Raw genomic sequence first — 23555 nt, 5'->3', positions numbered from 1 at the left:
GTTCATCCATGTCAGGCAATGAATAATTCCCTTTCTCTAATTCGCCCTTGCCTTGTGACTGTTGGCTCTTACATAATTTCTAAATGCAAAATAGGATATTGTTTAACAGAAACTGCAGTTCCTGGTTACAAGTAGCTGCAGAAATTGTTAGTGAGCTCAAGTTATGGTTTCTAAACTCTGGCATCCATTTCTCCTTTTCTTACAGGTCTAGTTTCATTTAACTTGTGTGATTCTTTGACTGCTAACGTCTTCATTTTCTGGGCAGTTGTTTGCCATCAAACAGTTAACTTGGATTCTTAATTCAAATTCAGTGCAGTTCAGAGTGTTGACTAACCAGAAGAATTCTCTGTACAATGTGAGAAGTTGCCCTATTTGGCCTAATCATGAGTTTTACTGTACAACCCGATTTAAGGAAATGTTTTAAAAGTTAGATTAATGTAAAATGCTGACCATGAGCCCTTAGAACAGTGTATCCATTTCTTAGGGAGTTTGCATTCCATTTTTGTGTGATATTACGGCTTCCAAACATATTTGGCTTTGAGCATTATTAGCTTTTAAATTCTACATAGATGCCCCTATCGTGAAGTAGAATAGGACATTCTGAGTCATTTATGAATTAAGGTAGAATTCTAAGAAGTATGTGATAAAACTTCACGTTTCTAATGACAATAAAATATGCATGCACTCTTTTTATGTGTCCTATATTACATAATAGAATCTTTTAAAGAGAAAAATACAATTTTAGTAAAGAATCTATGTCAGCGTTAAGCAAGAATGAAGGAATTTACTTTGAACGATTATCAGTTTGATAATTATCTTGATAAAACAAATGAAATTTACTAGTTTAGGAGGTTGTCCTCAGTTGGAATCAGGGATGCCTGCTCTGTGAAGCACAGGCAGGACAAAGTTGGTTCTGTTCTAACTGAAGCCAGCTGAATAGCAGAGTGTTAAATTTTTTTACCATTTGGGGAAACGTTCTCTAGCAAGATGACTACTTTAGTTATTGTACGTATAAGGAATTGTACTATTAAGTTTTTTTTCTCTGCCCTTGCTGTAACCACGAGGTTGACATCTTTATTAAACATGTTAATATCTTTGGGGCTTTCCCCAAATTTGTTTCATATCAAATGTCTGACTGGTTATCTGAAGGAATTGTTCACTGTAACAATTTAGAAAACAATATTTTTTTTCAAAAGAGGAAGTGGTTTGTATGAATGCAGGAAGTAAATTTCTCAACGGCAGCTTGATCTTTTAGTTTAAAATTGCTTTCGTTTGCAACAAGAGAAAAATGTATAGAATAATGGATATCGTTGCTGCGACTGTTCTTTAAAAGTGGATCAGTGTTCAAATCAAAGCTTCTAGAAAAGTCATCTTTGTTATCCTCTTGTTTATATCTGTCCTGTAAGCAGTCACATCTGTAGACTTTATGTTTTGTTTATTTTGCTCCTCAGTGTGCCTGTATTAAGTGAACGTCGTGAATGGTTTCAGTCGTTTTGATGCTTAATGTTTGTCCTGAGTAATACGGATGTTTTCTTCTTTTTCGATGCTTCATATGGGAAATGGAATTTAATGGAAATTTTTCCCAATTATCAAATGTGGGATAAATGTATTTGTATTTGGAAACAGGACACAACTTTGAATATTAGTAGGATGCTTTTTTTTTTTTTAAGGCTGTGACCCTCGATATTTAAAAAATGAATTTGTGATAGGAATGTTGAAACATAAAATTATTTACTCTGGTTAGATATTTCACATACACGTATTCTTAACGTTGCATTCAGCTCCCAGTTTTAGTTCATTTGCTAGCAATTACTACAGCCTCTATGTTGTTGACCTTAATTTTCGCTTCTTTGCTTTGGAAATAAGTGGTTTTTACACAGCAAATGGAGTTTGGGTAAACAAACATTTAAAAAGTAACAGGGGGGCTTCCCTGGTGGCGCAGTGGTTGAGAGTCCGTCTGCCGATGCAGGGGACACGGGTTCGTGCCCCGGTCCGGGAAGATCCCACATGCCGCGGAGCGGCTGGGCCCGTGAGCCATGGCCGCTGAGCCTGCGCGTCCAGAGCCTGTGCTCCGCAACGGGAGAAGCCGCAATGGTGAGAGGCCCGCGTACCGCAAAAAAAAAAAAAAAGGAACAGGAATGTCAAAATCTCAGAGCATCAGAAATGTTGGGGGGTGGGGTGCTCCCCAAAGTGAATGTATATAAAGACCAAATACTTTTAAAAGCCTCTTCAGTGAACTAGTTCCAGTACGCATTATGTTACTTGCATGAAAATGCTAACGCGAGAATCTATCTTAGCTTTGCTTTAATACTCCTACAACAAGCCTCTAAGTGAATGTTCAAGATAGCGACAGAATGAAATAAGATGATAGGTCATTCCCATACCCTAGATCTGAAAATAAAAGTGAACTGAATAAAACATGAATACAAATATTCATATTATATGAATATATGAACTTGAATATAAAATAAAATAAATAAATGATATTTACTTATTTGAGTGTGTGTGTTTGTGTTTGTGTGTGTGTGTGGCTTCAATACTTGGCATTTCCTTTGTGCCCCTCATTGTTCTAAAGGCTTTTGTACAGCAACTCATTTAATAAAATATTTTAATTTTTACTGATAGTAAATGGTCTATCTCGGCCAGGAGCTGGTTCTTAATATATTTTTTTAATTAATTCGTTTTATTTTTTGGCTGCAGTGGGTCTTCGTTGCTGCGCGTGGGCTTTCTCTAGTTGCAGCGAGCAGGGGCTACTCTTTGTTGCAGTGCACAGGCTTCTCATGGCGGTGGCTTCTCTTGTTGTGGAGCACGGGCTCTAGGTGTGCGGGCTAGAATCGCGTGCCCCCTGCAGTGGAAGCCCAGAGTCTTAACCACTGGACCGCCAGGGAAGTCCCCAATTAAGTATATTTTAAACATCCTAGACATTCTATTAGAGTATTTATTGAACAAATAGTTCAGAGCATCAGTAAGATTATAATGAATACCTTTCTCGAGGGCCTTGGTTAGCAGATAACAAAGAGATAGAGAGACAAGGAAAACTCGAGTCAATTGCAGAATCAGATAATGTGTATAACATGCTAAGCTGCGGGGTGAAGATATTCAGAGCAGCAGTAGTTTAAAAATGATTAATGAGGTACATCATATGTGAAATCACCTGGTCTTATGACCAGCAAATACTAGGTGCTTAAGAGTTGCTCATAGATTCTGCAGCTGAAAAAGCCCCATGTGGATTACAGGTTGTTGGGATAGGGCTGAAGGAAGAATCAGGACTTGAGTACGATGGATGGGTAGAAATTGAGTGGATAGAGCAGCGAGGGAGCATCTGAGATGGAGAGAACTTCGTCCCAGGCATTGCGGGAAGCCTGCTGCTGATGTTGACAGAACGGGGAGTTGAGCAGGATCTCCCAGAGAGGTGACATGAGAACGGATTGTGAAGGATATTAAGGGTGAAATGAACGTGATCTGCATGAAATGGTATTGAACCTACTTCTCAAAAACTTACACTGGGAACGTGTTTTATTTTTTTCGAAGAGGGTTTCAGTCCTTGCCATAATTCTTTTATCCCTTTATAGATAAAAAAAGGTAAGGCTATACAGTGTTAAATTTCCATTAACCTGGGACTTCCCTGGTGGTCCAGTGGTAAAGAATCCACTTTCCACTGCAGGGGATGCAGGTTCCACCCCTGGGCCGGGAACTAAGGTCCCACATGCCGCGGGGCAACTAAGCCCGCGCACCGCAACTACTGAGCTCGCGCACCGCAACTAGAGAGCCCGCGTGCCCCAAACTGCGGAGCCCACGCTCTCTGGAGCCTGTGTGCCACAACTAGAGAAGAGAAAACCCGCACACCACAACTAGAGAAAAGCCTGCATTTCACAACCAGAGAGAAGCCTGCATGCCACAACGAAGAGCTTGCACACCTGAAAGAAGATCCCACGTGCCACAACTAAGGCTTGACACAGCCATAAAAAATAAAATTTAAAAAAATTTTAAAAATTACCATTAAGTTAAAATGGCCGTGCTGGATGTGGGAGAGCTAAGACTGAAGCACATTTCTATGAATTCTTTGTGAATTCAGTGTCCTTGCCAGTGTACCGTATGATTTCCCTCCTGGTTTATGTTAAATGAGCTCTTTATTGTTAGCCACTGCTCTTGCCTGCAGAGCTAGGCTGGTGATAATGGGTTGGGATAAGGTGATAAAGAGCAATTGACATGAAGCCTCAGTATATACTAGGGGCCCAATAAGGAGAGGTGGGCCCAGGGACCATCTAAAGTGGGCAGCCATGTCTTCACCATCTATCCACACAGCCAGACATGTACTAAGGCAGGCCAAGTGTTGTTACTTCTTGCATATTCCTCCTTTCTGGGTTAAATTCCCTCCTTTCTGAATGATAGGTTGTTTTCATTTTCTTCCATAAGGGTTTGTGAGTAGTAAGTTCTTTATTTGTCTGAAATGTTTTTATTTTGTCCTCACTCGAATGTGATCGTTTAGCTAGGTATAGAATTCTAAGCTGACAATGATTTTCTCTAAACATTTTGAAAACCTCATTCCATTGTCTTTTATCATTGATTGTTCCTTTGGGAAATTGGCTAACTACTTAACTGTGTTCCTTTTGTGGGTATTTGACTGTCCTCCCTAGCTCTTAAGACCTTATCATTGCCTTTGGTGTTCCGTGGCATCACTGTGATATTTCCAAGTACAGACTTTTTGTTTCTTATTTACTCTGCTTAGGGTTCACTGGGGATTTGTTCCTTTCATAAATGTAGGAAAACTCTCAGGTGTTAACTCTTCAAATATGCCTTTCTTTCATTCTCTTGAATTGTTGGTTCTGGGGCTCAGATACGTCTGAAACTTCTCATTCTATTCCCCACGCTTCTTAACTTCTTTTTCCTTCATTTCGTTTCTTTATCTCTATATATTACACTTTGTGTAACCTTCTCAGCTACTTCATGAGTTCTCTTCAATTATTCTATTATTTAACTGATTTATTAAGTTTTTAAATTTCAATGAGTGCATTTTTTATTTCTGGAAGTTCCATTTGCTTCTTTCTCAGATACACTTCATCTTTATAATGTCTTTCATTTTCTTGTGATTTCTGTTGCTTCTTTTATTTCTGTAACCCTTTTAAATGTTCTTGTTTTATATGTTCTTTAAATTTTTCTTTTAGCTCAGGTTTTTAAATAATTAATTAATTAGTTAGTTAGTTTGTTTATGGCTGCGTTGCGTCTCCGTTGTTGCACACGGGCTTTCTTTAGTTGTGGCGAGGGGGGCTACTCCTCATTGCGGTGCGCGTCCTTCTCATTGCAGTGGTTTCTCTTGTTGCGGAGCACGGGCCCTAGGCACGCGGGCTTCAGTAGCTGTGGCTCGCGGGCTCTAGGCACGTGGGCTTCAGTAGCTGTGGTGCACGGGCTTACTTGCTCTGCGGCATGTGGGATCTTCCCGGACCAGGGCTTGAACCCATGTCGCCTGCATTGGCAGGCGGATTCTCAACCACTGCACCACCAGGGAAGTCCCTAGCTCAAGTTTTTATGGTCATAGTTTTTCTCTCTACTGTGTCAGCTCTCACAGTAGTTTATTTCCTTGTGCATTTATGATTGTTATATTATTATTTTTTGTATGAGCATACCTTCAACAGGGATGAGTTTTTCCTCTGGGAATCGCTTAAAAGCAGGATTGTGGGTGTATCCCCACTCCCATTAGGGTTTTGTATTTATTTTGGCCAGACAACCTGGGGCCGATTTTTGTGTTAATTTCTTGTGGTGGAGATTCTTGCAACACCTTTATGGTATACACAGGCTTAAGGTTTTGTTTCTCAGAGGACACTCTTACCCCACTTCATCCCATAGCCTGATACCTAATCAAACTTCTTTGCTGTCTTCTTTGACCACTAGAAGTTTTGCTAGGTGTTGCCCAGCTTAAAGAATGCAGAGAAAAGTAGTACTGTGGTCAAAATTCAGGAAGGGCCTGTAATCTTTTATCTTGACCTATTAAGAATATATTACTGAAAATAACTTCTGTAAGATTTTTAGTATTAAACATTCCTGATTAAACATCTATTGTGACTTGGGTACTAAGGATGAACAGCTGCTCACCAAACACCTCAGATTTCTCTTTTTTTTTTAAACTGAAGTGTAGTTTTTTTAATAATGTTTCATGTGTACAGCAAAGTGATTCAGCCATAAAAAATATATATATATATATACTTTTACAGATTCTTTTCCATTATAGGTTATTACAAGATATTGAATATAGTTCCCTGTGCTATCTAGTAGGTACTTGTTGTTTATTTTATATATAGTAGTGTGTATCTGTTAACCCCAAATTCCTAATTTATCCCCATCCCCTTTCCCCTTTTGTAACCATAAGTTTGTTTTGTGAGTCTATTTCTGTTTTGTAGATAAGTTCACATGTCTCATTTTTTTTTAGATTCCACATATAAGTGATATCATATGGTATTTGTCTTTCTCTGACTTACTTCATTTAATGTGATAATATCTAGGTCCCTCCATGTTGCTGCAAACGGCATTCTTTCATTATTTTTAATGGCTGAGTAATATTCCATTGTGTGTGTGTGTGTGTGTGTGTGTGTGTGTGTGTGTACATATATATACCTCAGATTTCATGGTATTTCATTTCTTTCTCTGGGGTATATAACGTGATTAATTTTTTTACTCTTCTAAGGAATATATATGTCTTGTAGAACTGCATTCCAGAGTGCTTTCAGTATTTTTGCTCTTCACAATAATGCCACAGCCGTAGAGAATGGTGATCATATGGGCATCAACTTTCCAGAATCCAGGCTGTTCTCTTCGACTGTGCATATATGGAACCTTGTGGTATTAACCTTGTGCATGTCATATTTTGGGGTGACGTTACTTACTAAGGGGAGAAAGGGAAGAGAAAGAGATCATCAGTCTCAACCTACTATAACTGAAAACTCAAGACCCTCGCCAAGAGTAATGTGTTAGAAGCCAGGGAGGAGGAGGGGGCAAGTCTTGGAGACCACGATTTATATTTTACCAAGATCTCTGAGCTCATACCAAGTTCGTTTTCACCAGCTTAACTTGGAGGTATGCCAGCCTTAAGAGCAGCCATATCAGCAGTGGCTTCTGTTTCAGCAGAAATTGTCACTCACCTTCTAATTCTACTTTTTAAATAAGGCAACTGGGGTATAGGGAAACAGAAGGCCTTTTCTTAAAACTGTTTAGCAAGTGAATGGCCCCTGAGGGATTGAGATGCTGGTCTCATTTGCTATCTTTCCATATTCTCTCCTTCTATTTCAGCACTAAAGTAACCTACAATGCTGGGGCTAGAAGTTGTAAGCCTGTTTCAAAAAAAAAAAAGAAATCAGGAAATGGCTGGAATATTTCAAGCATATTTCTTTGGTTAACTTATTTTGAAGTTTTTCTGTGTTCTGTATTTTAGCTGCCCTTATAATTTATCAAAGACAGACTCATTGTTTTGGCAAGTCCCGGCCTGGAAGTCTCCAACAAAAACTCACGGTGCTCCTCTGTCTGAATAGGAATTTTTAGATGCATTTTAGTCTTAAACTTGAAAATGTATTCTAGATGCAACAGTTTGCTGGGAAATTGAAACGATGCCATTTATCATACAACAACATTACTCCAGACAGAGAGCTTTTCCATCTCTTCCTTTGTTACTATCCCTCCTACTATATCTTTCAGAGCTGTGTGTGTGTGTGTGTGTGTGTGTGTGTGTGTGTGTGTGTGTGTGTGTACCTCAAAGGCAAGCCATACCTCTTCAATCTTTCACTGTTGTTTCTGGAATTCTGCGTTACAATTTGCCTCTTTCACTAAGCTTTTTGGCAAAATAAACTAACTTTGTCACTCTTTTCAGAAGTGATCATTATTAATGTTTTATTTTTATAATAATGAGATTATACTGTAAACACTGTTTTAGAAACTTGAAAAAAATTAAATTATATATAGCTTTCACTTTCCCTTATTAAATACTCTTTCACATTATTTTTCTTCCAGGCTACACAATAGTCCATCAAGTGTATGACATATAATTAACCAATCACATTACTGGACATTGTCTCAAATTATTAGCTATTATAAACAATACTGTGTGGATATCTTTTGTGAACACTGAAAATTATTTCATTAGGATAAATTCCCAGAAGTAGAATTGCTGGGTCAAAGACTAGGGTGAAATCAGTTTTACTCCTAATCATTGACAAATCATAGAGAAATTCAGTTTACCAGTTAGAAGTTCAGGGATTCTCAATAGATTGCTGTTTTTCTGGTCTCAAAAATACGTAGAGGAGGACCTGGTGGCGCAGTGGTTAAGAATCCGCCTGCCAATGCAGGGACACGGGTTCGATCCCTGGTCCGGGGAGATCCCACATGCCGCAGAGCACCTTAACCCTTCCACCACAACTACTGAGCCTGCGCACCTAGAGCCCGTGCTCTGCAACAAGAGAAGCCACCACAATGAGAAGCCTGTGCACGGCAATGAAGAGTAGCCCCTGCTCACTGCAACTGGAGAAAGCCCGCGCGCAGCGACGAAGACCCAACGCAGCCATAAATAAATAAATAACTTAAAAAAAAGTACATCCTTTATTTAAAAAAAAACAAACAAACCTAGAGGGACTTCCCTGGTGGTCCAGTGGTTAAGATTTCATGCTTCTACTGCAGGGGGTGTGGGTTTGATCCCTGGTCGGGGAACTAAGATCCCACATGCTGTGTGCTGCTGCATGGGGGGTGGGGGGGACGACACACCTAGAGAACAGGTCACAATATCCAGTGGCCCCTACCTCTCTTGTATGCTGTGAAGATGTGTGCATTTCTTCTCTTTAACCTGGCCACGTCCAAAAGGAAAGGTGCTCCAATCGTTGGAGCTACTGGTGACTCTGAGACTCACCATCTTTGCCAGCTGTTGATTGGGGATCATTGTAATGTGGTGGTGTCATTTAATGATGTCCTTGCAGCTGTGTTCTTGGAACTTTCCGGTGAATTTCCCAAGGCTGCTCTACCTCCTCTCAGTGTTATCTCAGATCCCACTCCACCAGGGAAGGACACTAGGTTTTCACTATTACCAATGTTTACCAGAGGGTGGAATGTGCAGGGACTTTTACTTTCTAAACCTTACAATTCTGTAAATTTGAATTATTTACAGCAAGCATATTTTTGTAATTGGGTGAAAAAAGAACTAAGATGGAGAGAGGCCGATAACCCAGGTTATTAAATTCGTAAGTTTGATTTTATGCACAATATTAAGTCAGCAGCTCAGGTAGTTGCAGAGGGGTGAATCGAGAGCCAGGTGCCCTGCTGGATTCTTGCTGTGTCTCCAGCCCAGGCTCTGTGCCCTTTTGGCTGGATTTCGGGGCTGGTGGTCAGGCCATCTGCCCCCTAAGTGGAGCTGTTGCAGGTCACGGGCTATTGGATAATAAATATGGACAGCCTAGCTGTGGTTCAGAATAGTAAATTCAGAATAAAATCTCAATTTAGCCCTCCTTTCCCCTCTGGCCTAAAAGACAATTGATCTCTTCTTATGATAGTGATGAAATAAAATATTGAAAGTCCAGCTACTCCAGAGAACATTTACTGCTGTTGGAACTACCAGTGATGAAACATTTTTCACTGTGCTCCCCAAATTTTTGGTAATCAAGTGGGGCCTTTCTAAGTTGTTATATTCACATACTTGTAATCAAGAAAAAATTTGACTTTCCAAAAGCTAGGAATGCTGCTGCAATAAATAGTTTATCATTTAAGGAACAGCAGTGTATACAGTCCTGAGAAGTCTGAGGTCGTGTTCAAAAATTAATACATCTCGGGCTTCCCAGGTGGTGCAGTGGTTGAGAGTCCGCCTGCCGATGCAGGGGACGCGGGTTCGTGCCCCGGTCCGGGAGGATCCCACGTACCACGGAGTGGCTGGGCCCGTGAGCCATGGCCACTGAGCCTGCGCGCGCGACGGGAGAGGCCACAACAGTGAGAGGCCCGCGTACCGCAAAAAAAAAAAATAATAGTAATACATCTCATTATGTATTTAACAATAAATATATAAATAGAACCAGTCCATATTTGGTCATTTTGTTAAAAGGTCAAAAGCTATAAGCAGCCCTGATAAAAGATATGAGGGTATAACCTAGTAAGTATAACCCTATTCCCCGTGTGAAAGTAAACATTCCTTAGTATAGCTCATTTTCTCTGTTTATGACAATTGAGACTCAGCCAGCGGTGTTTTCTTCTTAATATTTGAAATATTAAGGAAAAAGTAATAGCGAATTGAACAGGAAATAGCTACACAGTTTGGCCATGCTCATCATCTAAATTTAACTAACTAAATGGATTTTAGTATTTTTGTCTTTAAACCTGTGAGGATTTAGAAGCATTGGGCTGCAGCTCAGTTTCTAAAATCTTGTTTTCTTTATTTAGAAACTGTAACTCTGACCTTTTAGGCAGCACAGCTTTATTTCCATAGGATGTTGAGTTAGAGGTGTTAAGAATTACTAAGCAGTGAAGTAGCGCTTAAGCAATACATACTTAGGCCTATTTGGATTTATTTGGGGAGAGTCCCAAGGATTTGTCAAAGAAATTCTGAAATTTAAGTTCAGTCTTTCTGATTGACAGTGAAACTGGTGTAGTTCTTATTTAAAGATGTCTGTGAATTACAGCCTCAGGCAGTTGTGGTCATTCTGGACTTTTTTAGAATGCTATCTCTAAATTCTGTAACTCTGAGTCATTAAAAAAAAAAAAAGCCTCTGACCTTCTCTCTGCCCTACAGTAATATTGCTATAAGATGCAGTGTCTTTTATTCTTAGAATGAGAACATGAATGAAAAGAAATAGCTAATGGTCTGGCTGACAGTAGAAATGCTATACCTCTTTAAGATAATAGTTGCTATTTTCAGATGGACTTAAAAAGGGAGGAGAAGTGATGCGTCTAATCTTCATGTAGCCTTAGTCATTAGGAGATACACTCTCGAAAATATCTAGTTACTTAGCGGTTACTCCAAATAAGTTTTTGAAAATACTTTTAAAGATATTTTTAAAAACATATTTGTAGTAATGAGTAACTGACTCAGCACTAGTTTTAGAGAGAGACTCTTGAAGTTCCATCGCAAAATAAACACAGCAGCTTACGAAACAAAAATAGATTTGCACAGTAAATCTTGGTCAGAACAATGGCACATTCCTGGGCCTGGATTCAACAGTGGGTATTAATTCAAAGCAGCTGGATGCTGGGATTGAGAGTAAGATAGTCCCGTCTTCCTGCGGTGGCCTTGCAGAATCTGATGTGCGACAATATTTTGCTGCTTTTAGATGTTGCTTTATCCTTTTAGTGAGTCAGAGAGAATCTGCAGAGGTACAGAGGCTTTTGCAACCTCAGGTCCAAACTTTTCCTTTCAAGAAAACTCCCAGAGAGATCATGCTTCCTTTACAAAAGGTAGACCCATTCCCTCTGGAGTCTGTTTGTTTTCTTCTACTCAGCTCACTTTCCAGGCTGGATTTTATCCATGTTCTTCCTTATCTCAGTTTCTTCCATAGTTTACTGGTCACCTAGTTACATTTCAGGAATGCATTGTGCAGGGCACTGTGACACTATTACGAATTAATATTAATTATGAATTAATTATTAATAGTTTAATTATTATGAATTAATATTAATAGTTTAATTAATATTAAACTATTATGAATTTATATTAATAAAAGCAATTATATAGCCAAAGCAAGAACATGATTAGAGATTCTGGGGAGTTCAGAGGTTAGAGGATGACGACCACTTCCAGTCAGATGGTGCTGGGGTACCTCTGGCAGGCTCACCTCCAGTTCTCATGAGTAAAATATTCCATGGTCGTTATGATGGCTTGACTGTCAGGAAACATTAATCTGCTTATGTGGGCTGTGTGTGTGTGTGTGTGTGTGTGTGTGTGTGTACACACATAAGTGCATATTTAATGATGACATTCTGATCTCTGTTTCAGAACTAAGCTATTTTAAGTTTTCACCAAATTAGAATCATTTCTGCAAAATAAATAAGGAGACTGTCCATCTTGCTACTCTCCTTACAAGAGAGATGACGGAACCTCCCTCCCCTGGGATTTTTCTGAGACTTGTTTTCTGAGGAGGTTTTGTAAATGAAAGAGAGAATTTTTTAGAAGTGGGAGGTTACCTGGGAATTTCCTTGTATGTTATTTTTTTTTTCCCCATCGTCATAATAGAATGAGAAATGATAAAATTCTAGGTAATTGAAAGAGTTAAAAGGATTTTTGAGTTGGTTGCATCAGGGGAACAGATGGAGTGCACGTAGGTGGGGAGGCTACTATTAAAGTGGAGGAGGGTTACCGTGTGTTGGAAAGGCATGGATTTTGCGGGGTAGCTGGGGACTCAACATGCTGGGGACTAGCTTATGTATCTGCTAGTGAACACAGTAAAGCGGAAGCCAAAGCGTATGGTCAGGAAGGGAGTTAACAGTCCGCTGACAAAGAGGAAGAATGCGGCAGCTGAACTAACTCAGGGGAGGTGAGAAGTTGGTAAATTGGTTTTGAGGTACCTAAAGGTCTTAAGAAACTAAGAAGCCTCAGGTAATAAGGAAATCAGTTTGGAAATATTAATATTGTTCCCTGCATTTGGGAAGTGTTTACGTATGAACAGAGAAGAAAATAAAGGAAGCAGCTCTGAATGACTACCTCGGGCTTTCACGGATACACAGATGAGCGAAGCATATCAAGGAAGTGAAATCAGGTTAAGCCTTCAAGTCACAGAGGCAGGAAACCAACGAAGGACATGGAGGTGTGAAGAAACCGATCTGGTACCAGTGATCAGACAGAGAGTGGGACAAACGACTCCAGCCTTTCTTCTTCGTGTTGGCATTTGAACGGTTCTTTGTTTTTTCTTTTTCTTTTTTTAAGCAGTTAGGTTCAGTAAAACAAGACAAAACAACAAACAAAAGTTGCCTTGGGTATGTTGGAACAAGGCCCTTTTCCTGTTGTGTTCTTGGTTCAGTGTGGTAAGTTTGCCCAGTATACAGGCCAAGCCATCTCTTCATCTGGCAGGGGGTAGTTGTTGCCCTGCACGGACCTCAGATTGTCTTAAAGATTCATGAGATTGTATTTATCAAGGCGCCTCCAAGGTGCTGGAGGAATCTGAGGAGCTGTTACCAGCATAACAATCTCTGCTATTTGTGGAGGACTTTCGACTTTACAGACATTCTTGTTTGAACTTTCAAATCGATTCTGCAACTTGTCACTAAGAGCCCCTTTCTTGCCTGTGTGTAATTAGCCAAAAAGTGAATGAGAAGAGAGAAACAAATGTATGAATTCTGTTATTATTTAGGAGAAAAGCAATGAAGTAAAACACAAAATAGCACACGCACACACACACACACACACACACATATAAAAAGCACAAAGAGAGCACCGTACTTACTGCTTCTTTAAAGTATATTCTGAAAATAAACATAGTGGAGAGTTTTAGAAAGGTCCCTTTAGATCAGTGGTTCACGTACCTTTTTTAAAAATATTTATTTATTTATTTTTAGCTGCTTTGGGTCTTCACTGCTGTGCACAGGCTTTCTCTAGTTGTGGCGAGCGGGGGCTACTCTTCATTGCGGTGCGTGGGCTTCTCATTGCGGCGGGCTTCTCTTGTTGCAGAGCACGGGCTCTAGGCACGCGGGCTTCAGTAGTTGTGGCTCATGGGCTTAGTTGCTGCGCAATATGTGGGATCTTCCTGGACCAGAGATCACACTCGTGTCCCCTGCATTGGCAGGCGGATTCTTAACCACTGCATCACCAGGGAAGCCCCCGATATGCCTTTTTAATTCATGAACTCCGTTGAGAATTGGATTAAAAAATTTATAGATCGCCTGTCCCCTCCTCAGGATATAAAAAATATGATCAGCGGTTCCCATAAGGGAACCTAAATCTAGGTAACATAAATGTGCGAATTGGGCCAAGTGCAGACAATAAAGAATGTTGGCACATGTGTCAAACTAGAAAGTAATACCAATTTAAGACAATAGAGAATGTTGGTGTTTGTGAAAAATTAGGGTGCACATCCTTGCCTAAAGTAAATTCAAATTCTAAATAATCTCCTTCTCCTTTTTCTTTTTTTTAAAATTGAATTGCAGTTGATTTATAATATTATGTTAGTTTCAGGTGTACAGCATAGTGATTCAGTATTTTTGCAGACTATACTCCACTATAGGTTATTACAAGATAATGGCCATAATTCCCTGTGCTATACAGTATATCCTTGTTGCTTATCTATTATAAATATAGTAGCTGGTATCGTTAATCCCATACCCCTAATTTGTCCCTTTCCCCTTTGGTAACCACAAGTTTGTTTTCCAGCTGTGAGTCTGATATTCCTTTGTACTATTTTTTTTAGATTCCACGTGTAAGTGATCTCATACAGTATTTGTCTTTCTCCGTCTGGCTTATTTCACTAAGCATAATATTTTCTAGGGTCATCCGTGTTGCCACAAATGTCAGTATTTCATTCTTTTTTATATCTTAGTAATATTCCATTGTGTGTGTATATGTGTGTGTGTGTGTGTGTGTGTGTGTGTGTATCACATCTTCCTAATCCAGTCATCTGTTGATAGACACCTGGGTTGCTTCCATGTCTTGGCTATTGTAAATAGTGCTGCTATGAACATTGGGGTGCATGTATCTTTTCGAATTAATGTTTTCATTTTTTTTCTGGATATATACCCAAGAGTGGAATTGCTGGATCATATGGTAGTTTTATTTTTAGTTTTTTGAGGAACCTCTATATTGTTTTCCATAGGGGCTGCACCAATTTCCACCAATAGTGTACAAGCGTTCACTTTTCTCTACATTCTAACCAACATTTGTTATTTGTAGACATTTTCCTGACAGCCATTTTGACAGGTGCGAGGTGATATTTCACTGTTGTTTTGACTTACATTTCTGTAATAATTAGTGATGTCGAGCATCTTTTCACGTGCCTGTTGGCCATCTATGTGACTTCTTTGGAGTAATGTCTTTTCAGGTCTTCTGCCCATTTTTGGATTGGATTGTTTAAACAATTTCTTTTTAAAACAGCATCTGCTAAATACAACAAATGGGAGGTAAATTTGATCCCCCAGTTCCTCCAGTTTGCAATCCTAGGTTTTTACTTATTATGTGTAAACATGGGGGTATTCTCATTTTTTGCCCTAAGGCACGACAACAAGCTCAAATGCGTCACCAAATGGCAGAGGACAGCAAAGCAGATTACTCATCAATTCTTCAGAAATTCAACCACGAGCAGCATGAATATTACCATACTCATATTCCCAATATCTTTCAGGTAAGGAGTTCAGATCTCTCAGATTTGCTTTGCTTAGAAAAATGTTGCCTTGGAATCATGATTTCTGGGCTTATATTCTAAGTATTTCTATAATTCTAAGTTTCCTCTAATTCAAATCATTTTTTAAAACATTCAGATCAAGCACTGACTGACATTAAGATGAAATATAACATGAATCTCAAGATTAATCGATAGCCTTTGCAAACTTCCTTGGCTTGCCCCTGCGGCCATTCTTGGTCAGTCTTAGAACTGTGATTCTCAGATGAACACTCTTCTTGCTAAAAGGACCATTCTGGTTACAAAAGTTCCAACTTAACCTTTAGGAATCTAAGCAGCATTGAGACAGGTGTAGGATTTGAATAGATGACAGTTCTTTCCTTTGGATTGTTTTTCTTTTGGCTACTTTAGGTTGTCAAAAATTGTATGAGAAAAGATACATTCCCACTCTGGGAATTTTTTACAACTTAAAGTCCAACTGTAGAAAAAATAATAAATGTTTGTGTCATAGCGTCTACATAGCAGATAAGAACCTCCAGCTTGTAGAAGGCAGGTATACTAGTTAATGTAAGTCTGTGTTGGGTCAAGGCAGTTAACCAAATACCATACTTTTGGTAAAGGACAAAGCAGTGCCTCAAAGATGGAGGAGATGTTTAAACTCTAATACCAAATGGTGCTAATTGTAAAGCTACTTGAGTTTCGGGTTCTTACTGAAATTGGAATGGAATTGGGTAAAGTGTACATTTAGGCAGCCCGGCAATTCGTAAAATAGGTGTCCAGCTGGCTAAGGTAGAGGCACAAGAAATTTACCGTTGCTGTAACTCTAACCTTTTTATAGGCCTATTTCCCGCCTAGAGAATTTTTTAGAGGTAACAGTGCTGCCAAAAAACAACTTCCGTAAGTAACAGTGGACCAAACTGGGGCTTCCTTGGTGGCGTAGTGGTTAAGAGTCTGCCTGCCGATGCAGGGGACACGGGTTCGAGCCCTGCTCTGGGAAGATCCCACATGTCGCAGAGTAACTAAGCCCGAGTGCTACAACTACTGAGCCTGCACTCTAGAGCCCACGAGCCACAACTCCTGAAGCCTGAGTGCCTAGAGCCCGTGCTCCACAACAAAAGAAGCCACCGCAATGAGAAGCCCGCGCATCACAACGAAGAGTAGCCCCCACTCGCCACAACTAGAGAAAGCCCGCGCGCAGCAACAAAGACCCAACACAGCCAAAATTAAATTAATTAATTTTTTAAAAACCCAGAAAACAGTGGACCAAATTAATTTTATGCAAATTCTAATGTTTCAGAAAATACAAGAGATGGAGGAGAGGAGGATAGTGAGAATCGGAGAATCAGTGAAGACGTATGCAGAGCTGGATCGGCAGGTGATTCCAATCATCGGGAAGTGCTTGGATGGAATAGTAAAGGCAGCCGAGTCAATTGATCCGAAAAATGTAAGTACTGTAGTTTGGACTTAATTTATAACTAAGAGTTTGTGGTCTCATTATTTCCCTGCCCCTTTCCACAGTGACCATATTTAATCACCTGAAAGTAGTTGCTTTCAGTGGTCACAAATACTTTTCCACAGTAGCAGCACCATTTTAGAGTTTTTCAATTCAGCCTTCTGTGTTTTGGATTAGTATAGTCACTGGCACACTTAGGATTGTAGAGCTGAATCTGCTAGTATAGGTTTAGGTTCATATAACAATGGCAATAGTGTCTTAAGGTGGTTTATTTTTCCTTCCATGTAAAGATGTCTAGAGGCAAGAGGGTCCAACCATGGTATGGGCAGATGGTCCGCAAGTTCTCAGTGACCCAGGCTTCTCCTGGTTCACAGCTTTTGATGATATGGCTTTCAAACTCAATGTGGCTTCTGTAGCTCCAACCATCACATCCAAATTCCAGAAAACGTTATATAGAGAAGGGCCCATGCCATCTCTTTAAAGAGGCTTCCAAAAATTGCTCCCTGTACTTCTGTCTACATCTCAAGAGATCTCAGAGGTCAAAACTTAGGGGCCACCTCCTGCTGTACAGAAGACTGGGGAGTGAAGCCTTTTTGCTGGGTGGCCATGTGCCTGACTTAAAATCAGGGTTCTTGTTACTAAGAAGGAAGGGTGATTGGCTATTGCAAGACAATTGACGCCTATGGCACACCTACAAAATCGGTGTCAACTGAAATAGCTACGGCAAATTAAAATGTGGGCTCACCGTAGGAAGTTGAGATTTTTCCAAATTGTCTTCTCTAGTAGTTTTTTATTTTTTTAAGATTTATTTATTTTGTATTTATTTTTGGCTGCATTGGGTCTTTGTTGCTGCACGTGGGCTTTCTCTAGTTGCGGCAAGCGGGGGCTGCTCTTTATTGCAGTGCGTGGGCTTCTCATTGCGGCGGCTTTTCTTGTTGCAGAACACGGGCTCTAGGCACGTGGGCTCGGTAGTTGTGGCTCGCAGGCTCTAGAGCACAGGCTCAGTAGTTGTGGTGCATGGGCTTAGTTGTTTCACGGCACGTGGGATCTTCCCGGACCAAGGCTCGAACCCATGTCCCCTGCCTTGGCAGGCGGATTCTTAGCCACTGCGCCACAAGGGAAGTCCCATCTAGTAGATTTTTTAAATCAGATGATCATTGAGTTAGAAAGTTATTACAAATCACATGTGCTTTTGTAACAGTTTAACTATACATCTATCTATCTATCTTTGGCACGATAGTTGCCATTTCTTTACACATTGGTCTTCACCACCTGACCCCAAGAAGATTCTGAACTCAAAGTTCCTAGCAGGGTGCACACCACAGAGTAGGCAATCAGTTCACTGATTTATTCAGCAAACATTTATTGCACCATTATCACCGGACACCATCTAGGTACTAGGGACACAGTGGAGGAAAAACAGAAGGGAGCCTACATTCTAGTAGAGGAGAGACTGTGAACAAATATATACATAAAGAAAAATTATTCAGTAAATTCATATCTTTGAACCACAATTAACCAAAGAAATCAGAGAGATTATCTACTCTTTGCTTTGACTTTGTGTATGCCAAATTGCTTTAAGACCTTCTGATGAGAACCGGTTTTTGTACTACTGTATTTTTCAAGGGAATCACATAATAAATAGCCCAATTTTTCTGCTTTTAGCAAAGTCATTCTTAATTAATATTTGTTTCTGTAAATGTAGAAAAATGGTTAATTATTAAAAGCATCTTCAAATCTCAGCTAGACATGTAGCTTTACAAATTATTCTTTCTAATGATAAAAATATTACTAGAAAAAATATTACTAGAAAATCTATTATTAATCAATATAACTTATTTAGAATATCACCTGTATGAGGTCATCATAGTTCATTGTGTAGAAGGTATTTGCATGCATTTGAACGTATTTGTGTGTGATGGGTGTAATTTCAGGATTCACAGCTGGCCATAGAAGCTTATAAGTCCGGTTTTGAGCCGCCTGGAGACATTGAATTTGAGGATTACACCCAGCCGATGAAGCGCACTGTGTCAGATAACAGCCTTTCGAATTCCAGAGGAGAAGGCAAATCAGAGCTCAAATTTGGTGGCAAATCCAAAGGAAAGTTATGGCCGTTCATCAAAAAAAATAAGGTACTGATGGCTGGACCCAGTGTGAAATGAGTGTTACAAAGTGTGGAGACGTTCACTTTATCTTTTAGTCTTAAAGGAACGAAGATTTTAAGCTTGTTTCAGAATGCAAAAAAAAGAAAAAAAAAAGCTAATGTGCTATTTTATTTTAAGACAGTATCTCTCTTTGGTGATGGTACCTTGGCCATGGCCATGTGTCTTATTTCAGATGCGTTATCACCTGCACCGTGTCACCCACACTAACAGATTACTGACCTCTGGCTTTTGCATCATGCCTTTCACTCCTAAGTCTCCTAGATTGCTGGTTACCTGGGCTGGGAGAAGGGAGATTGTACAACATTTCTATAACCATGTATCAGCATATCTAACTGAAATTGTTTCCATGGGTTAATAACTTGGTTTCCAACTCATGTTAACATATGTATCCATGAACATTTTTCGTTTTCTTTTTATAGTGTGATACGTAAGTGCATGACAGCATTAACATAGGCATAAAGTATGATCAAGGCGATGTGACTGCTGTAACCTTAGAATAATTTAATATTTCAAGACTGTCTTTGCTGTTTTCACAACCTTAGCATTGAAGGACTTTCATTTTCTCCCATCAAGCTGTGTTAGTTTAGGTGGTTTAGAAATATTTACCCTTCTGGCTTACACTGGTTTAGAGTAACTAATTAGAACGGTAGTTTGCATGTGAAAGTCTGCATGAGCTTCTTGTCAGACATTTCTTGCTATTCTTCTGTTGCTTTACTTACTAAAACTCCCACTTTCATCATATTTCCATTTAACATATCCTTACATATTTTCTTTTGGACCATGGCCTAAATATTTAATTGTTTGTGTTTGACTTGCTTTGGGTTTTCAAATATTATTTGATGCTTATTTTTGTTTTGTGTCTTATCTTCTTGTTTCTGATTTTTTACTCTGTCACTGCTCCGTCTCTTACATGTAGCTTATGTCCCTTTTAACATCCCCCCATCAGCCTCCCCCACCTCCCCCTGCCTCTGCCTCACCCTCTGCTGTTCCCAACGGCCCCCAGTCTCCCAAGCAGCAAAAGGAACCCCTCTCCCATCGCTTCAACGAGTTCATGACCTCCAAACCCAAAATCCACTGCTTCAGGAGTCTAAAGCGTGGGGTAAGTTCTGCTCTGGAATCCTGTCTCTCTTGTGCGCTTTGGTTGCATGTTTTGTTCTGCATAACTTATTTTGTTTGTGAATGACTCCATTGTGTTTTCCCATAACGTAAAACAATAAGAACCTATGATTCATTATAGCCGGAAAGAAGAAGCGCCACAGAGAGGAAAGAAGGAAGGAAGCAGGATGGGTGGGGGATGGGTGGGGGAGGGGTGGGGAGCCAGCCACCCCAGAGTTCTTTTTGTCTGTAGCACATTTTGGACGGACCTTTCTCCGTTTCCCCTTTGAAACATCTAAGTCATTAACATTTTACCTTGATTTTACCAAAAAAGGAAACTCAGATTTCGTTTCTAAAGCTAGCAACATTTGAGGCGTTGGAAATCACTGTATAGTCAGAAAATATTTGCTTAATAATTACTGAAACAATGTGTAGTGAGGGTACTTTTCTCTGAGCTATGCCTCAGGGTTTGAGGTGAAATGGTATATGGGTTACAGCGGTTTCTTTAGCTATTTTGGTGATGTACAAGGTGTTGATTAAATATCTGATAACAGACTGACTGCAAAAAGGCCTAATGCAGTATTTATCTTAAGGGGGAAATGCTAGCGGCTCACATTCACTGAGTGCTTGTCGTTTGCCAGACTCTGTTCTATGCGCTCATTTACTTTTTTCAACCACCCTATGAACCTAGGTCCTAAGAGTTCTTTATTTTACTGATAAGAAAACTGGTGCATACAAAGATGGAGTTAGGAAGATACAGAGCCAGGATTTAAAGCCAGGGAGCCTGTTATGATCTGAGATTCTGTGAGTCCATACTCAGGGAGAATCTATTATACCATGATTGACTCATAAGTGGTTGTTACTCAGACTCAGGTTTGCCATCCTAACTAAGATCGCATGTGCTTAAGTCACAAGGTCTTATGGAATTGATCAGCAATCCAAAGTAGATACCAGTTCGGTTTTTTAGAAAAAGATTGGAACAAGGTCATTCCTAGCCTCCTGAATAAACCTAAATGGTCAGTCTAGTCTAAGCCATCCCCAGATATTCTTTATAATGAATCATGAGTAAACAAACATTAAGTGCATTAACATATCCAGTAAGGTTTTCTTTTGTCCTGTCCTGTGGGAGTTGAAATATAGTTGTAGTGGGATGTGTTCTTGTACAAATATAATTTTTACTTTTCCCTTCCTCTGTGTAAAAAAGTTGTAAATATAGTAGATAGCTACATTGTTACCTTTTAAAATAAGGGACAAAAACCTCATTTCTTTATATGCAGAGTTCCTTTAATAATGGAATCTCAACGTTTTTTGCAAAGAATGCAGTTGGTGGAATTATCCTGTTTTAAGGTTACCCAGCACATCCAGGTTAAGAATTCGAATTTAATTTCCTAAAGATTTCAAGAGAGGCCTTGTTGGAAGGCAGAATATAGCTTCAAAAGTGGATGATGAATGGTGTTGAGTTCTATAATTAGGTCTCCATTATGCTGGCTTTTAGAATTCTCCATCCATCTCTGCTCCTTGCTCATCGAAGAATTTTCAACATATGACTGTGTGTCGCTATACTAGACTATAGACTATAAAATTTGACATTAACTGTAAATCAGTTACCCCATCTCTGCTGCTTCCAAAACCTTCACACAGCACTCACTTATCATATTTATAAAAATATCTCTGCATTGTCTCTTGGAATCTCATAATGAAGGATGTTGAATATTCATGACTGTTTACCATTTGTGTATGTATCTGTTCCACTCTTCTCTCAACATCACAGTCTGTTGGTTGCAAATGGTTTCTGAATCATGTTTCATGGCGTTCTCTAAATGTTTAGGAAGAGACCAAGAATGTCAGTAATCAATAAGTGTAAGAAAAGATGGCTAGGAAAAAATTAACACTTGAAAACAAAAACAGTGAAATGAGAAACAGGTTATTCTGATTAATTAAGGGAACCCTATCCCATTTTTATTTTTTATTTTTTATTTTTTTTATTTTTTTATTTTTTATTTTTTTTTCGGGAAATGCATTTTATATAGCAAGTACGTTGAGGATTTAGGGCTGGCTGTTATCTATGGGCAAGTAATCAGAGTCCAAGCAGTGAATTAGTTGGCCTGAAGTCGGGGAGAGATTCTTGGCGGATGCTCACTGGTCAGCAGGTACCTATCCCATTTTTAAAAAAAATAATTAGCAAAAATAAATTTTATTTCTTACACCTCAAATCTGTGCTCAGCAAACTTCTATTTTTTAAAAAAAAATTTCCTAAACGGTGAGTGTGTTTTCAAGAATAAACACACACACACACACACACACACACACACTAGAAGCATCAGTAAATAAATAGAAACATATTTTTGCTTCCCTCCTTTTTCGTTGATCTGTTTTTAGGATCAGATTTGACGTACTTTTCTTCAGGAAGTAGCAGTGCAGAAAAAAAAAAAAGGAAAGGAAATACATCATAGAAGTAAATGAGGAAATTTTAAAAAATCTGAAGTTTGGGGAAATAAATGTGATTTTAAAGCAATTTCAAAACTGAAGGTACATGTTTAACAGGAGCCGTGACTAAAATGCTGCAGTCCTTGCTATTTCATTTATTCTCCTTGTTAACTTTAAGACTGTTGCACCGAAGATAGGAAAAGGATTCTCGGAGAATAACATCTGTTTCAGATCCAGATTTTAATCCTTTGTTTCTATTATCGGAATGTATAAATCCTATGCAAACGTTTCTTCGCATAAATAATTTCGTTTCTGAAGAGCTAAGTAGGATAAATCTTTTTTGTTGTAAGTCATTCACATTTGTAAGCAAATGTCTCATTGAACATCTTTAAAGACTGGCATGCCACCATGATCAACCATTATTTCACCTTTACTGAAGTCAAAGAAAAATGAAGCTAGATTGTGTGTTCTCAATTTGCAGTCTACAAAGTAACTTTATCGTCTTAACATTTCTTTTTCTGGTGTGAGCAAGGGGCTTCTGAATCTACAATATGGACATATTTTCCCCACGTTTTAGAGTTAATTGTACGGAAAAATACCATCATCGTTGATCAAAAGATTTTGAAAATCCCTACCAATTGTTTGTCAGATGTAACTATCTTCTGATTACTTTCATTTTATTGATTTTACCTTGTTCTCTTGCTGATTATTGGCAGACTCAGTCTCTCTGTTTTCACAAAGAACTCATGAAGAGGACGATAGGGAAACCCACGTATGCTTTTGAAGCTAGGGATTATGTTGTAAGTTAACCTGTGACGGCTAGGTCATACGGTCACGGCACAGGCACTAACCCCTGTGACAGCACCAAGACTGGGGACCCAGGTGCTCTCTGACCCGGACACTGGGAAAAGCCTCACTGTATCGATCCAACCACACAGGCTTCTTCTTCCGGAAAAGTTACATGGAAAAAGGAACCAAACTATCAAACTTCCTAAAAATGTCAGTGAGCTGATCTTGTGTTTTTCCCCTTTTCATTGATTGGGATTGCCGTCTGAGCTGTTGTCACTGGGTACGATTTTACGGCAGAATTTCACCCCTAAAAGGCAGCTGGTCACGGGAGAATGACACTCTCGCAGACGG

The 23555-nt window shown here is 39.4% G+C and overlaps 1 protein-coding gene across 6 annotated transcripts in view; it reads left to right on the top strand.

Moving 5' to 3' along the window:
• The window catches only part of FNBP1 (formin binding protein 1), a 140416-nt gene that overhangs the window by 90946 nt on the left and 25915 nt on the right, over positions 1-23555 (top strand). For 3 of the 6 annotated variants that reach the window (XM_079925862.1, XM_079925861.1, XM_079925860.1), the window contains exons 7-10: positions 15150-15278; positions 16573-16719; positions 18663-18860; positions 19810-19992. In XM_079925862.1, the coding sequence (XP_079781988.1) occupies positions 15150-15278; positions 16573-16719; positions 18663-18860; positions 19810-19992 (657 nt within the window). Of the gene's footprint in view, positions 1-15149; positions 15279-16572; positions 16720-18662; positions 18861-19809; positions 19993-23131; positions 23216-23555 lie in introns of all 6 variants that reach the window. The other 3 variants (XM_079925864.1, XM_079925863.1, XM_079925865.1) reach the window with 2 other exon arrangements.

This window comes from Stenella coeruleoalba (assembly GCF_951394435.1).
Source record: "Stenella coeruleoalba genome assembly, chromosome: 7".
NCBI lineage: Eukaryota > Metazoa > Chordata > Mammalia > Artiodactyla > Delphinidae > Stenella > Stenella coeruleoalba.
Note: the sequence above shows the minus strand (reverse complement) of the source record. Positions and strands in the feature narration are given on the sequence as shown.